This window comes from Hirundo rustica, chromosome 26, assembly GCF_015227805.2.
Source record: "Hirundo rustica isolate bHirRus1 chromosome 26, bHirRus1.pri.v3, whole genome shotgun sequence".
In the NCBI taxonomy this organism is placed as follows: domain Eukaryota; kingdom Metazoa; phylum Chordata; class Aves; order Passeriformes; family Hirundinidae; genus Hirundo; species Hirundo rustica.
This window is the reverse complement of record NC_053475.1, coordinates 89,428-101,429: the sequence shown is the minus strand read 5'-3', so window position 1 is coordinate 101,429 and position 12,002 is coordinate 89,428. Positions and strand designations below refer to the sequence as shown.

Here is a 12,002-nt window from a genome sequence, read left to right as displayed (position 1 = left end):
GGTTCGGGGCCAGCGCCAGCCGGGGGGGGGAGATCACACGCTTTTGGGGGCTCCCTGCGGGTCTCCCCCGGCCTTCTTGAAGCAGTAGACGCCGAAGAGCTTGTACTTCTTGTCGGGGAAGCCGAGGTTGCGCACGCCGGGCTCGCGGCCGCCGCAGCGGGCGCGGGGGTTGACGATGGGGTAGCGGATGGAGCCGTCCTCCAGCCAGCCGGCCTCGCAGCGGTCCAGCAGCTGCATCTTCCAGGCCGCGTACAGCTGCCCCACCTTGGCCACGGCCGCGCCGTTGTTCCGGCACGCCTGCACCGCCTCGGCGTAGCCGAGCTTGCGGAAGGTCTTCAGGAAGTAAACTTTGCCTGGGAGAAGCGGGATTGGGGTCAGGGCTGGAGGGGTGAGCGGTGCTCCGGACGGCCCCCCCCCTTTTGGGGCAGGGGGTGATGGATGGGACCCCCCGTGGAACCCCAAAAGCCTTCTGGGGAGGTCGGAGGAGTTGAGGGGCGGCAGCCCTGGGGAGCCCCCGAGGGGGTTTTGGGGCCGGAGGTGGCGGATGGAAGCTCTGTGGAGACCCCCGAGGGGGTTTTGGGGAGGTTGGAGTTGAGGTTTTGGATTTAAAAAAAGGAGGGTTTGGATGAGAAAGAAGAGGGTTTGGATTAAAAAAAAAAAAGAAGAAGACATTTTGGATTAAAAAGGAAGACGTTATGGATTGGAAAAAATTAGGGTTTGGCTGAGGAAGAAGAGATTTTGGATAAAAAAATGTTTTGGCTGAGGAGGAAGAGGTTTTGGATTAAAAAAAAAAAAAGATTTTGTATTAAAAAGGAAGAGGTTATGGATTGGAAAAAATGAGGGTTTGGCTGAGGAAGAAGAGATTTTGGATAAAAAAAGTGAGATTTTGGCCAAGGAGGAAGAGGTTTTGGATTAAAAAAAGGAGTATTTGGATAAGAAAGAAGAGGTTTTGGCTAAAAAATAAGAGGGTTTGGCTAAAAAATAAGAGGATTTGGCTAAAAAATAAGAGGTTTTGTCTAAAAAATCAAGGTTTTGGATTTTAAAAAAGAGGGTTTGCCTAAGAAAAAAAAAAAAAATTATCTAAAATAAAAATCCCCTCATTTTTTTGGGGGGGGGCTAAATCCCAACATTCCAACCCCCAAAAACGCCTCAAAAATCTCAACATTCCAACCCCCAAAAACGCCTCAACCCCCTCAGCAGCACCACATCACCCCCCCGGTTCCGCCCCGGCGCCTCGGTTTCCCCGCACCGTTGAGGTTGGAGGTGAAGCAGAAGGCGTCGTAGCGCTCGCTCTCCTTGTGCCGGTGGCCGTAGTTGCGGACGCCGCCCGGCGCGTCCTTGCGGCCGCAGCGCTCGCGGGGCCGGGCGATGGGGTACTGCACCGAGCCGTCCTGCAGCCAGCCCGCGTTGCACCAGTCCAGCCCCTCCAGCCAGGCCTGGTGCAGCTGCTCGTGCGACGCCAGGATCCCGTCCTGCTCCCGGCACGCCCGCTCGGCCTCGTGGAAGTTGAGGGTGTAGCGGCCCAGGCGAGGGTGGTACGGGAAAATCACCCCTGAGGGAAACCCGGGGTGGGAGGGGGTTTGTGGGTGTGAGGGGATTCGGGGGGGAGAGGGGAGCCCCAGCTCCGGGAGGTTCTGCTCTGGGGTGTTTGGGGAAGTGGGAATTGCGGTGCGGGGAATGGACTGGAAAATCCTGTTCATCATTCTCCCGCAAGGAGTTTTGGGAGATCCAGGTTTGGGCCGGAATTCCGGGAGGTTCTGCTTTGGGATTCGGGAAAATGGGAATTGTGGTAGGGAGAATGGCCTGGAAAATCCTGTTCATCATTCTCCTCAAGGAGTTTTGGGAGATCCAGGTTTTAGGCTCAATTTTGGGAGGTTCTGCTCTGGGATTCGGGAAAATGGGAATTGTGGTTGGGAGAATGGAAAATCCGGCTCATCGTCCCCCTGCAGGGAGTTTTGGGAGATCCAGGTTTTGGGTGGCAGGGAAGGCTGGATTCCAGGAGATTCTGAACCCCCTAAATCGTGTTCGCCCCCTCTGCCACCTCTGAACCCCTGACAGAGGCCTTTTCCCCCCGCCACACCCCTGTGCTCCGGCGCCTTCCGAGCCTCCACCGCAAACCCCAAACCCTCCCCGCCGATAAAACCCCACCACAGCACCCACAAACCCCCAGAATTCCAAACCCACAAAGCCCCGGAGTTCCAAACCCGCAAAGCCCCGGAATTCCAAACCCGCAAAGCCCCAGAATTCCAAACCCACAAAGCCCCGGAATTCCAAACCTGCAAACCCCCAGAATTCCAAACCCACAAAGCCCCGGAATTCCAAACCCACAAACCCCAGGAACTCCAAACCCATAAACCCTGGGAATTCCAAACCCATAAACCCTGGGAATTCCAAACCCACAAACCCACAAACCCCAGGAATCCCAAACCCACAAACCCCAGGAATCCCAAACCCACAAACCCCGGGAATCCCAAACCCGCAAACCCCGGGAATTCCTCCCCGGGCACCTTCGAGGTCCAGCTTGACCACGCCGGTGTCGTCCTCCAGCTCGTTGGTGACCTCGCACTCGTAGCGCCCGTAGTCCTGCAGCGTGACGTTGCGGATGATGAGGGACGCGTCGCCCGCGCCGTCCTCCTGCAGCTCGGTGCGGCCGCGGTAGGACCCGAACGCCCGGCGCGCCTGGCCCAGGGCCACGAACACGTCCACGAAGGCCATGGGCTCCGTGACTTTGGTCCACTTGAGGCGGATCTCGGCCGGGTCGTGCGCGGACACGTCGTAGTGGTAGCGGCAGGGCAGGATGATGGTGCCGCCGCGGTGGGACACCACCTTGCCCGGCGCTGTCTGCACCACCACGGCGCCGCTGTCACCCTCTGCGGGACGGACACGGGCTCAGGAGGGGACCCGCGGGACCCCCGCGGCCCCGGGGGCACGGGGACGGGGACGGGGACAGGCACGGGGACAGGCACGGGGACAGGCACAGACCCCCACAGCCCCGGGGGCACCGGGACAGGCACGGGGACAGGCACGGGGACAGGCACAGACCCCCACAGCCCCGGGGGCACCGGGACAGGCACGGGGACAGGCACGGGGACAGACATGGGGACAGTCACTGACCCCCAGGGACAGGCACGGACCCCCACAGCCCCGGGGACACGGGGACGGGGACAGGCATGGGGACAGGCACGGACCTCCACGGCCCCGGGACACAGGGAAGGGAACGGGGACAGGCACGGGGACGGGAACGGACCGCCAGGGACAGTCACTGACCCCCAGGGACAGTCACTGACCCTCAGGGACAGGCACGGACCCCCACCGCCCCCGGGACACGGTACGGGCTGGAAAAGCGGGACGGGAGAACCCTCTGGGATCTGTTCCCCTCACCTGGAGGGAAAAGCAGGGTGGGGGTTTTGGGGGGAAATTCTCCTCTTTTGGGGGTAAAGCAGGATGAGGATGTGAGGACAGCTTTGGGGGAAATTCCTCTCTTTTAGGGTAAAGCGGAATGGGGATTTCGGGATGAAATTCCTCTCTTTTAGGGTAAAGCAGGATGGGGATTTCGGGATGAAATTCCTCTCTTTTAGGGTAAAGCAGGATGGGGATTTCGGGATGAAGTTCCTCTCTTTTAGGGGTAAAGCAGGACGGCGCTGTGGGGACACATTTTGGGCGCCATTCCCCTTTTCTGCGGGACTCTGCCAACCCCAAACTCCTCGGGACGCCCCGGGCCTGTCCCAGCCCTCCAGAGCAGAGCTCGGATGGGACCGAACCCACCCCCCCCGGCCGCAGGCGGTTCCCCCGGCCCCGAACCCGCCCCAAAGGCAGGGCAGGGCCCGGCCCCACTCACCCATCACATGAACGACCTTCTTCCTGCCGCGGGCGCTGGGCAGCGCCTCGGGGGCCGCCAGGGCAGCCAGGAGCAGCAGCGCGGCCCAGGGGCTCGGGGGTCGCATCTGGGGGGGGACAGCGGCGCCCTCAGCACCCCCAAACCCCCCCGGGGATGAGGGGAGCCCCCGCTCCGCCCCCCGGGACCCCGCAGGGACCCCCGGCTTTGAGGAGTTCTGGGAGGTGCAGGGTTTGGGGCGGCAGGGAGCCCCGAACTCCAGGGGGTTCTGCTCCGGGATTTGGGAGCCCGCGCGGGGTCCGGCCGAGCCCTGGCACCCCCAAGCTGCGCCCTCAGAGCTCCCAAGAAAGCGATCTCCCCCTTTCCCAGCCCCAAACGGAGCCCCCCGAACCCCTCGAAGCGCGTTTCCCCCCCCGGAGCAGGACGAACGCTCCGCGGCAGCCGCAGCGGATCTCCCGAGTTATTTATGGCACCTCTGGAACCTGAACCGACCGGCACGGGCCGGGCAGAGCCCCCCGAGACCCCCGAGACCCCCCCGGGGTGAAGGACAGCGCGGAGGGGGCGTGGGGAGGGGTCTCGCCCTCCTGGGGGGCTGCGGCGCTGAGCCCCCCGCTTTTGGGGCGCCCCCAATGCCGGCCCCGGGCAGGGGAGATGGATGGGGCAGGGGGGACACAGCCCCCCGGGGGTCCCGGTGCCCGATCGGGGTCTGGGGGCTCGGAGCAGCCCCCCGGGGGTCCCGGTGCCGTTCCCGACCCCCGAGCGAGCAGAGCAGCCCCGGTGCCCGGTGCGCGGGCAGATGGAGCGGGCTCCCCCCGCACGGGGGTCCCGGTGCCCGGTGCGGGGTCTGGGGGCTCTGGGCTCCCCCCGCACGGGGGTCCCGGCGCCCGGTGCGGGGCAGGGGGAGGCTGAAGCCCCCCCGGGGGTCCCGGTAGCGGCTGCGGGGGCAGAAGCAGCGGCGCCGCTCGGGGCAGCGGCTGCGGCGCTCCGGTGTTGCAGTGCGGGACACTGCGGCGGCGGCGGCCCCGGGGCTGCGGGACTCCGGTGCCCGGGCGGGGACAGCGCGGCGCGGGGGGAGCCTGGGGCCCGACACCGCCCCGCAAACAGCGACCCCCGCCCGCGGCGCCCCGGCCGCTCCCGGGGGTCCCGGTGCCGCCCGCAGCCCCGCACTCACCGTGTGCCCGCCGCTGCTGCCGGTGCCTCCTCCGGTGCTGCCGGTGCCTCCTCCGGTGCTGCCGGTGCCTCCTCCGCTGCTGCCGGTGCCTCCTCCGGTGCTGCCGGCGCGGCTCCGCGCAGGGGCGACACCGGGAGCTCGGCCCGGCCCTGCCCCGGCTCCCGGCGCTGCGCAGGGCCGGCCGCTCGCCAAGGTCACCGGCCCGCCCGGTGTTCCCCGGGACCCCCGGGACCTCCGGGACCCCCGGGACCCGCGGGCTGCGGGTGGGGAACGCGCGGGGCACGAGGAGCCGGGGCCGGTCGATCCCCGCCGCGGGCACCGAGAGGGCGGCTGCGCCCAGCCAGCCCCAGCCCGGGCACCCCAAAAACCGCGGAACCACCCCAAAAACCGCGGAACCTCCCCCTGTCGTGTGCCCACCCCCAACAAACTCCGGTGCCACCCCAAACACTCCGGTACCACCCCCAAACCCCGGTGCCGCCCTCCCGGGTGTGCCCACCCCCCAAAATCCCCCCACACCCACCCCGAGCCCACCCGCGGGCCCCGGCACCCCCCGGGACCCCGGCCCAGCCCCCCAAAGCCCCGCGGTGCAGCGGCGGCGATCGCGGGGTGCCCGCCCGGCGCGGGGGGACCCCGCTGGGGACGCGGGGACGCGGCTGGCAGCGAACATCGGCTCCTTTATTGTGTCACCCTGCGCTGTCCCCACCCCTGAGCCCGCCCGGGGCACCGGGACCACCGGGATCCACCGGGAGCCACCGGGATCCACCGGGAGCCACTGGGATCCACTGGGAGCCACTGGGAGCCACTGGGAGCCACTGGGACCTCCAGGAGCCCCGACGTCCCCACGCAGCATCCCGAGGTCCCCACAGCTTCTGGGGATCGGAACATCCCTGGGGACACTCTGGGGACACTCTGGGGACACTCTGGGGACACTGGGGACATTTCTGGGGACACTCTGGGAACACTGGGGACATTTCTGGGGACATTTCTGGGAGCACCTCTGGTCCCAGCCCTCAGAGCGGGGTGAGAGGCACCGGGCGGGATCCCCTGGGGTGGGGACAGAAAACCCCAGGGGTGGGAACAGCAGCCCCAGAACTGTGACAGCAGCCCCAGGACACTGACAGCAGCCCCGGGATGGGGACAGCAGCCCTGGGACAGTGACAGCAGCCCCGGGACAGTGACAGCAGCCCCAGAACTGTGACAGCCACCCCGGGACAGTGACAGCAGCCCCGGGACACTGACAGCAGCCCCGGGATGGGGACAGCAGCCCTGGGACAGTGACAGCAGCCCCGGGACAGTGACAGCAGCCCCAGGACGGTGACAGCAGCCCCGGGATGGGGACAGCAGCCCTGGGACAGTGACAGCAGCCCCGGGACAGTGACAGCAGCCCCAGGACGGTGACAGCAGCCCCGGGATGGGGACAGCAGCCCTGGGACGGTGACAGCAGCCCCGGGACAGTGACAGCAGCCCCAGGATGGTGACAGCAGCCCCGGGACAGTGACAGCAGCCCCAGGACAGTGACAGCAGCCCCGGGACGGTGACAGCAGCCCCGGGACAGTGACAGGAGCCCCAGGACACTGACAGCAGCCCCGGGACGGTGACAGCAGCCCTGGGACACTGACAGCAGCCCCAGGACGGTGACAGCAGCCCCAGGACGGTGACAGCAGCCCCAGGACAGTGACAGGAGCCCCAGGACGGTGACAGCAGCCCCAGGACGTGCAGCGCTCCTCACTGGTGCTTTTTCTCGGGGCGCAGGCCGGGCCGGGCGCGGGGCAGGAAGAAGGCCGGGGAGCGCAGGCAGCGCAGCGCCAGCAGCCCCGGGCACAGCGCGTACAGGGCGTTGGACACCAGGAAACTCCCCAGGACCTCGTCCGGGGTCTGGTACGGGAACGGCGTGCGGGAGTGCAGCGAGGAGCCCAGGTGCGCAAACTGAGCCTGCGGGCACGGCGGGGTGAGAGCGGGGTGAGAGCGGAGCGGCCCCAAAGGGGCAAAACCCCGACCCCAAAGGGTGCAAAACCCCGGCTCCAAAGGTGCAAAATCCCGACCCCAAAGGGTGCAAAACCTTGACCCCAAAGGGCCAAAACCCCGACCCCAAAGGGTGCAAAACCTTGACCCCAAAGGGTGCAAAACCTTGACCCCAAAGAGCCAAAACCCTGACCCCAAAGGTGCAAAATCCCGACCCCAAAGGGTGCAAAACCCTGACCCCAAAAGGTGCAAATCCCCGTCCCAAAGGGTGCAAAACCCTGACCCCAAAAGGTGCAAATCCCTGTCCCAAAGGGGCAAAACCCTGACCCCAAAGGGTGCAGCCCCCCGACCCTAAAGGTGCAGATCCCAAACCTCAAAGGGGTTTCTGGCTCCAGCCCATCCTATCTATAGCCCGGCTCTCTCCATCCCGTTCGTGTCCCACAATCCCAAATCCTCCGAGGCCAAAGCAATTATCAGCCAGGGCAGATGCTCTGCTGCGGCTGCAGCTCTGCACCCCGGAACCAGGATCTGCACCCCAAAACCCGGGATCTGCACCCTGAAACCGGGATCAGCACCCCAAAAACTGGGATCAGCAACCCAAAAACTGGGATCAGCAACCCAAAAACTGGGTTCTGCACCCTGAAACTGGGATCAGCACCCCTAAAAATGGGATCTGCACCCCAAACCTGGGATCAGCACGCCAAAAACCGGGATCTGCACCCTGAAACCAGGATCTGCACCCCAAACCCCAGCCCCCAGCCCTTCATTGATCCCCGGCTGGGATTTTTCCCCCACATCCCTGGATTTTGGGGCTGCCTGTTGGAATTTCCCCCAAATCCCGGGATTTCAGACCCTCCCGGCTGGGATTTCCCCCCCAAATCCCGGGATATCAGACCCACCTGGCTGGGATTTCCCGCCCAAATCCTGGGATTTCCCCCCCAAATCCCGGGATTTCAGACCCTCCCGGCTGGGATTTCCCCCTCAGACCCCGGGATTTCCCCCCCAGACCCCGGGACTCCCCGCAGCGTTTGGGGGTGCCCACCTGCGCCACGGCCCCCGCGCACAGGAGGCTGCAGTCGGGCAGGCAGCAGCAGCCGGGCAGCGCCAGGCCGTGGATGGCCAGCAGCAGGAAGGGCAGCAGGTAGAAGAGGAGGATCAGCATCTGCGGGGGCACGGCGGCGTCACCCCGGCGGCTCCGGCCGCCCCCGCGGGGGTCCCGCGCCGCCCCCGGCCCTCACCTGCACCTTGGGGTACCCCACGGGGTCGCGCAGGTAGGGCTCGTGCAGGTAGGTGTAGTCAAAGCAGGAATCGGCCGGGCAGTCCAGGACCACCTGAGGGGGCACGGGGGGGACCGGGCAGGGGATCGCCGGGACCCCCGAGATCCCCCCGAGATCCCCCCGGGACCCCCGAGATCCCCCTGGGACCTCCGAGAACCCCCCGAGATCCCCCCGAGATCCCGCCGGGACCCCCGAGATCACCCCTGGGACCCCCGAGATCCCCCTGGAACCTCCGAGATCACCCCTGGGACCTCCGAGATCACCCCTGGGACCCCCGAGATCCTCCAGGACCACCTGAGACCCCCAAGAACCCCCCAGAGCACCTCCAGGACCACCTTGACTCCTCTCCAGGACCACCCCGACCCCCCTCAGAAGCCCCCCAAGACCTTCCAGAACCCCTTGAGCCTCTTTAAGTTCCTCCAGAGATCCTCCAAGAGCCCCCCGAGCCCCTCCAGGACCCCCCGAGCCCCCCCCTCCCCTCCCAGCGCTCACCAGCCCCCTGAAGAAGGTGAAGGCGGCGGTGAGGATGAGCATGAGGATGAGGAGCGCGTCCTGGGGCCGCCGGTAGAGAGGTTTGCTCTGCTCCTCTGCGATCTGGGCCGGGAAATTCGGGATTTCGGGGGGGTCCCGATCCAGCCGCGGGACAGCAGCAGCCCCCCCAAAACCCCCCCGGCCCCGGCCTCACCTTCTCGGGGCTGAGGCTGGGCAGCGCCCGGGGCTGCTGGAGGAGCCGGCGGCCGGCCCAGGTGAGGAGGAGGAGGAAGGGCAGGTTGAGGAGGAAGGACGGGCTCAGCTCGGGGCTGTATTTCCCTGCGGGAGAGAGCGCGGGGTGGGCACGGAGCCTTCCTCCTCCTCCTCCTCCCTCTCCTCCTCCTCCTCCCCTGGCCCGTTACCGATCAGATTTCCCAGCAGGAAAACCACGGCGCTCATCAGCAGCGAGCCCAGCCAGAAGAGACCCAGGCTCCGGTAGTTCTTCCTGCGGGGACAGCGGAGCCCCCTGCTCAAAATTCGGGATTTTCCACCCACCCCAGGAGCCCCCTCCTCAAAATTCGGGATTTTCCACCCACCCCAGGAGCCCCCTTCTCAGGAAATTCGGGATTTTCAACCCCCCCTGGAGCGCTGGGATTTCCCCCCTCAGGAAATTCGGGATTTTCCAGCCTCCCCCGGAGCCGCCTGAGTCCACCCGGGATCACCCCCGAGCCCCCTCCTCAGGAAATTCGGGATTTTCGACCCCTCTGAACCCTCTCGGGACCACCGTGAGCTCCCTCCTCAGGGATTCGGGATTCTCCCACCTCCCGCGTCCTCTCCCCAGGAAATTTGGGATTCCGCCATTCCCCGAGCCCCCTCCTCAGGAAATTGGGGGTTCTCCAGCCCGTGCCCACCTGCTCCCCGCGGCCGCGGCCAGCCCCAGGCACAGCCCGTAGTGCACGGAGCCGTCCCAGTAACAGGTGAGGAGCCCGTGAGCCGTGCGCAGGTGGGGATCGGCCTGGGGGGACACGGCGGGGACAGAGGGGACAGAGGGGACACGGGGGGGACAGAGAGGGGACAGCAGGGACAGGGACAGCGGAGACAGAGGGGACACAGAGGGGACACGAGGGGACCGCGGGGACAGAGGAGGAAAGCAGGTCACACCGGGTCACACCGGGAGGGGACACCCGGTGCCACCGCGGGTGGGGACACCGGGGGGTCACCCCGGGGGTGTCCCGGGCGGGCTCTGCGGGCGGGGCCGGCACCTCTCGCACGAAGAGCTGGCTGAAGCCCGAGATGATCCCGTCCTCCTCCAGCGCGATCAGCAGATCCACGGCCGACACGAAGGAGAACACCACGAACACTGCCGAGAGCCAGGGGCTCCGTGCGGGGTCCCCAAAACCCCAAATCCCTGCTCCGTGCAGGGTCCACAGATCCCCAGAACCCCAAACCCCAAATCCCTGCTCCGTGCGGCTCCCCCCAAATCCCAGATCCTTCTCCATGGGGGTCCCACAACCACAGCTCTCCCCAGACCCCGAGCCCCCCGCGGGGTCTCACCGCAGTACAGGGGGTCCTGGAAGAGGCTGATGCTGCCGGTGAGGATGAGGAAGGAGACGAGGCCGAGGAGCACCAGGGTCACCACCAGGGCCGACGCTGCGGGGCTGCTGCGGGATCGATCCCAGCCTGATCCCAGTTCCGGAGCAGCGGGGCCGCTCCCAGCCCCATTCCCCCGGGCAGGACCCCGCTCCGCGCTCCCCATTCCCAATTCACCTTTCCCCGTTCCCGGGGTCTCTCGGTGTCCCCGTTCCCGGTCCCCTCTCCCCATTCCCAGTCCCCATTCCCAATTTCCATTCCCCATTCCCGTTCCCCGTTCCCGGGAGTCCTGGGGTGTCCCTGTCCCCAGTCCCCGTTCCTGTTCCCATTCCCCATTCCCGTTTCCCCTTCCGGGGGTCCCGGGTGTCTCCGTTCCCATTCCTAGTCCCCATTCCCAGTCCCCATTCCCCGTTCCGGGGGTCCCGGGATGTCCCCGTTCCCGTTCCCATTCCCGGGGTGTCCGCGTTCCCGGAGGTCCCGGGGTGTCCCCGTTCCCGTTCCCGTTCCCATTCCCCGTTCCCGGAGGTCCCGGGGTGTCCCCATTCCCGGGGTGTCCCTGTTCCCGGAGGTCCCGGGGTGTCCCCGTTCCCGTTCCCATTCCCCGTTCCGGGGGTCCCGGGGTGTCCCAATTCCCGTTCCCGGAGGTCCCGGAGTGTCCCCGTTCCCGTTCCGGGGGTCCCGGGGGTCCCCACTCACTGCAGGGAGGCGGCCGCGCTGGCCCCCAGGGTGGCCGGGAGGGCGAGCAGGGGGGCGGCCAGAGCCGCCGCGCCCGGCCGGAGCTGCATCCCGGCCCCGCCGCCAGCGCCCGCGCCGCGGACTTCGGCCCGGAACCGCCCCGGGCAGCGCCCGGAACGCGCGGGGACAGGGACAGGGACATGGGGACACCGGGACAGGGACAGAGGGACAGGGACATGGGGACAGGGACAGGGACAGGGACAGGGGACAGGGACAGGGGACAGGGACAGGGACATGGGGACAGGGACAGGGAACAGGGACAGGGACACGGGGACAGGGGACAGGGACATGGGACAGAGACAGGGACAGGACAGGGACACGGGGACAGAGGGACAGGGACAGGGGGACAGAGGGACAGGGACAGGGACATGGGGACAGGGGACAGAGGGACAGGGGACAGAGACAGGGACATGGGACAGGGGACAGGGACATGGGGACAGGGACAGAGGGACAGGGACAGAGACAGGGACACGGGGACAGAGGGACAGGGACATGGGGACAGGGACAGAGACAGGGACATGGGGACACAGGGAACAGGGGACAGAGGGACAGGGACAGGGACAGGGGACAGGGACACGGGGACAGAGGGACAGGGAAACAGGGACACCGGGACAGAGGGAGAGAGGGACACAGGGACACGGGGACAGAGTGGGGACAGAGTGGGGGCAGGCAGCACATCCCGCTGGAAACCCGGAATTCCGGGACTTTTATCCCGAATTTTCGGGAGGGTTGAAGGAAACCCGGAGTTCCCGAGCCTTCATCCCGAATTTTCGGGAGGATTGAAGGAAACCCGGAATTCTGGGACTTTTATCCCGAATTTTCGGGAGGGTTGAAGGAAACCCGGAATTCTGGGACTTTTATCCCGAATTTTCGGGAGGGTTGAAGGAAACCCGGAGTTCCTGAGCCTTTATCCCGAATTCCAGTGAGGAATTGAAGGGATGGGAAAAGGCCACTCCAAGGT

The 12,002-nt window shown here is 66.3% G+C and overlaps 2 protein-coding genes across 2 annotated transcripts; both read right to left on the bottom strand.

The window, feature by feature from the left end:
- Window positions 1-6: 6 nt before the first annotated feature.
- HAPLN4 (hyaluronan and proteoglycan link protein 4) lies at window positions 7-5,100 on the bottom strand. The gene is made up of 5 exons (XM_040086469.2): window positions 5,007-5,100; window positions 3,839-3,944; window positions 2,508-2,870; window positions 1,250-1,552; window positions 7-353 (listed from the first exon to the last, which is right to left on the bottom strand). Exons 2-5 carry the CDS (start codon window positions 3,942-3,944, stop codon window positions 34-36), a joined length of 1,092 nt encoding a protein of 363 aa, XP_039942403.1. The 5' UTR covers window positions 5,007-5,100; the 3' UTR covers window positions 7-33.
- A 1,631-nt stretch (window positions 5,101-6,731) lies between these two features.
- Window positions 6,732-11,091, bottom strand: TM6SF2 (transmembrane 6 superfamily member 2). Its single transcript, XM_040086476.1, has 10 exons — window positions 11,003-11,091; window positions 10,271-10,377; window positions 9,979-10,076; window positions 9,628-9,731; window positions 9,139-9,221; window positions 8,931-9,055; window positions 8,738-8,839; window positions 8,207-8,299; window positions 8,011-8,130; window positions 6,732-6,938 (listed from the first exon to the last, which is right to left on the bottom strand). The coding sequence occupies exons 1-10, from the start codon at window positions 11,089-11,091 to the stop codon at window positions 6,732-6,734; spliced, it is 1,128 nt and encodes a 375-aa protein (XP_039942410.1).
- Window positions 11,092-12,002: the final 911 nt, after the last annotated feature.

Coding starts and splice junctions, on each gene's coding strand:
- TM6SF2 (XM_040086476.1), bottom strand. CDS start 11,091: ATGCAGCTCCGGCCGGGCGCGGCGGCTCTGGCCGCCCCCCTGCTCGCC. Junction 9,732..9,978: donor GCCAGCTCTTCGTGCGAGAG/GTGCCGGCCCCG, acceptor GTGTCCCCCCAG/GCCGATCCCCACCTGCGCAC. Junction 9,222..9,627: donor GCCGCGGCCGCGGGGAGCAG/GTGGGCACGGGC, acceptor CTGTCCCCGCAG/GAAGAACTACCGGAGCCTGG.
- HAPLN4 (XM_040086469.2), bottom strand. CDS start 3,944: ATGCGACCCCCGAGCCCCTGGGCCGCGCTGCTGCTCCTGGCTGCCCTG. Junction 1,553..2,507: donor GGTCAAGCTGGACCTCGAAG/GTGCCCGGGGAG, acceptor GGTTTCCCTCAG/GGGTGATTTTCCCGTACCAC. Junction 354..1,249: donor CTTCACCTCCAACCTCAACG/GTGCGGGGAAAC, acceptor CGCTTCTCCCAG/GCAAAGTTTACTTCCTGAAG.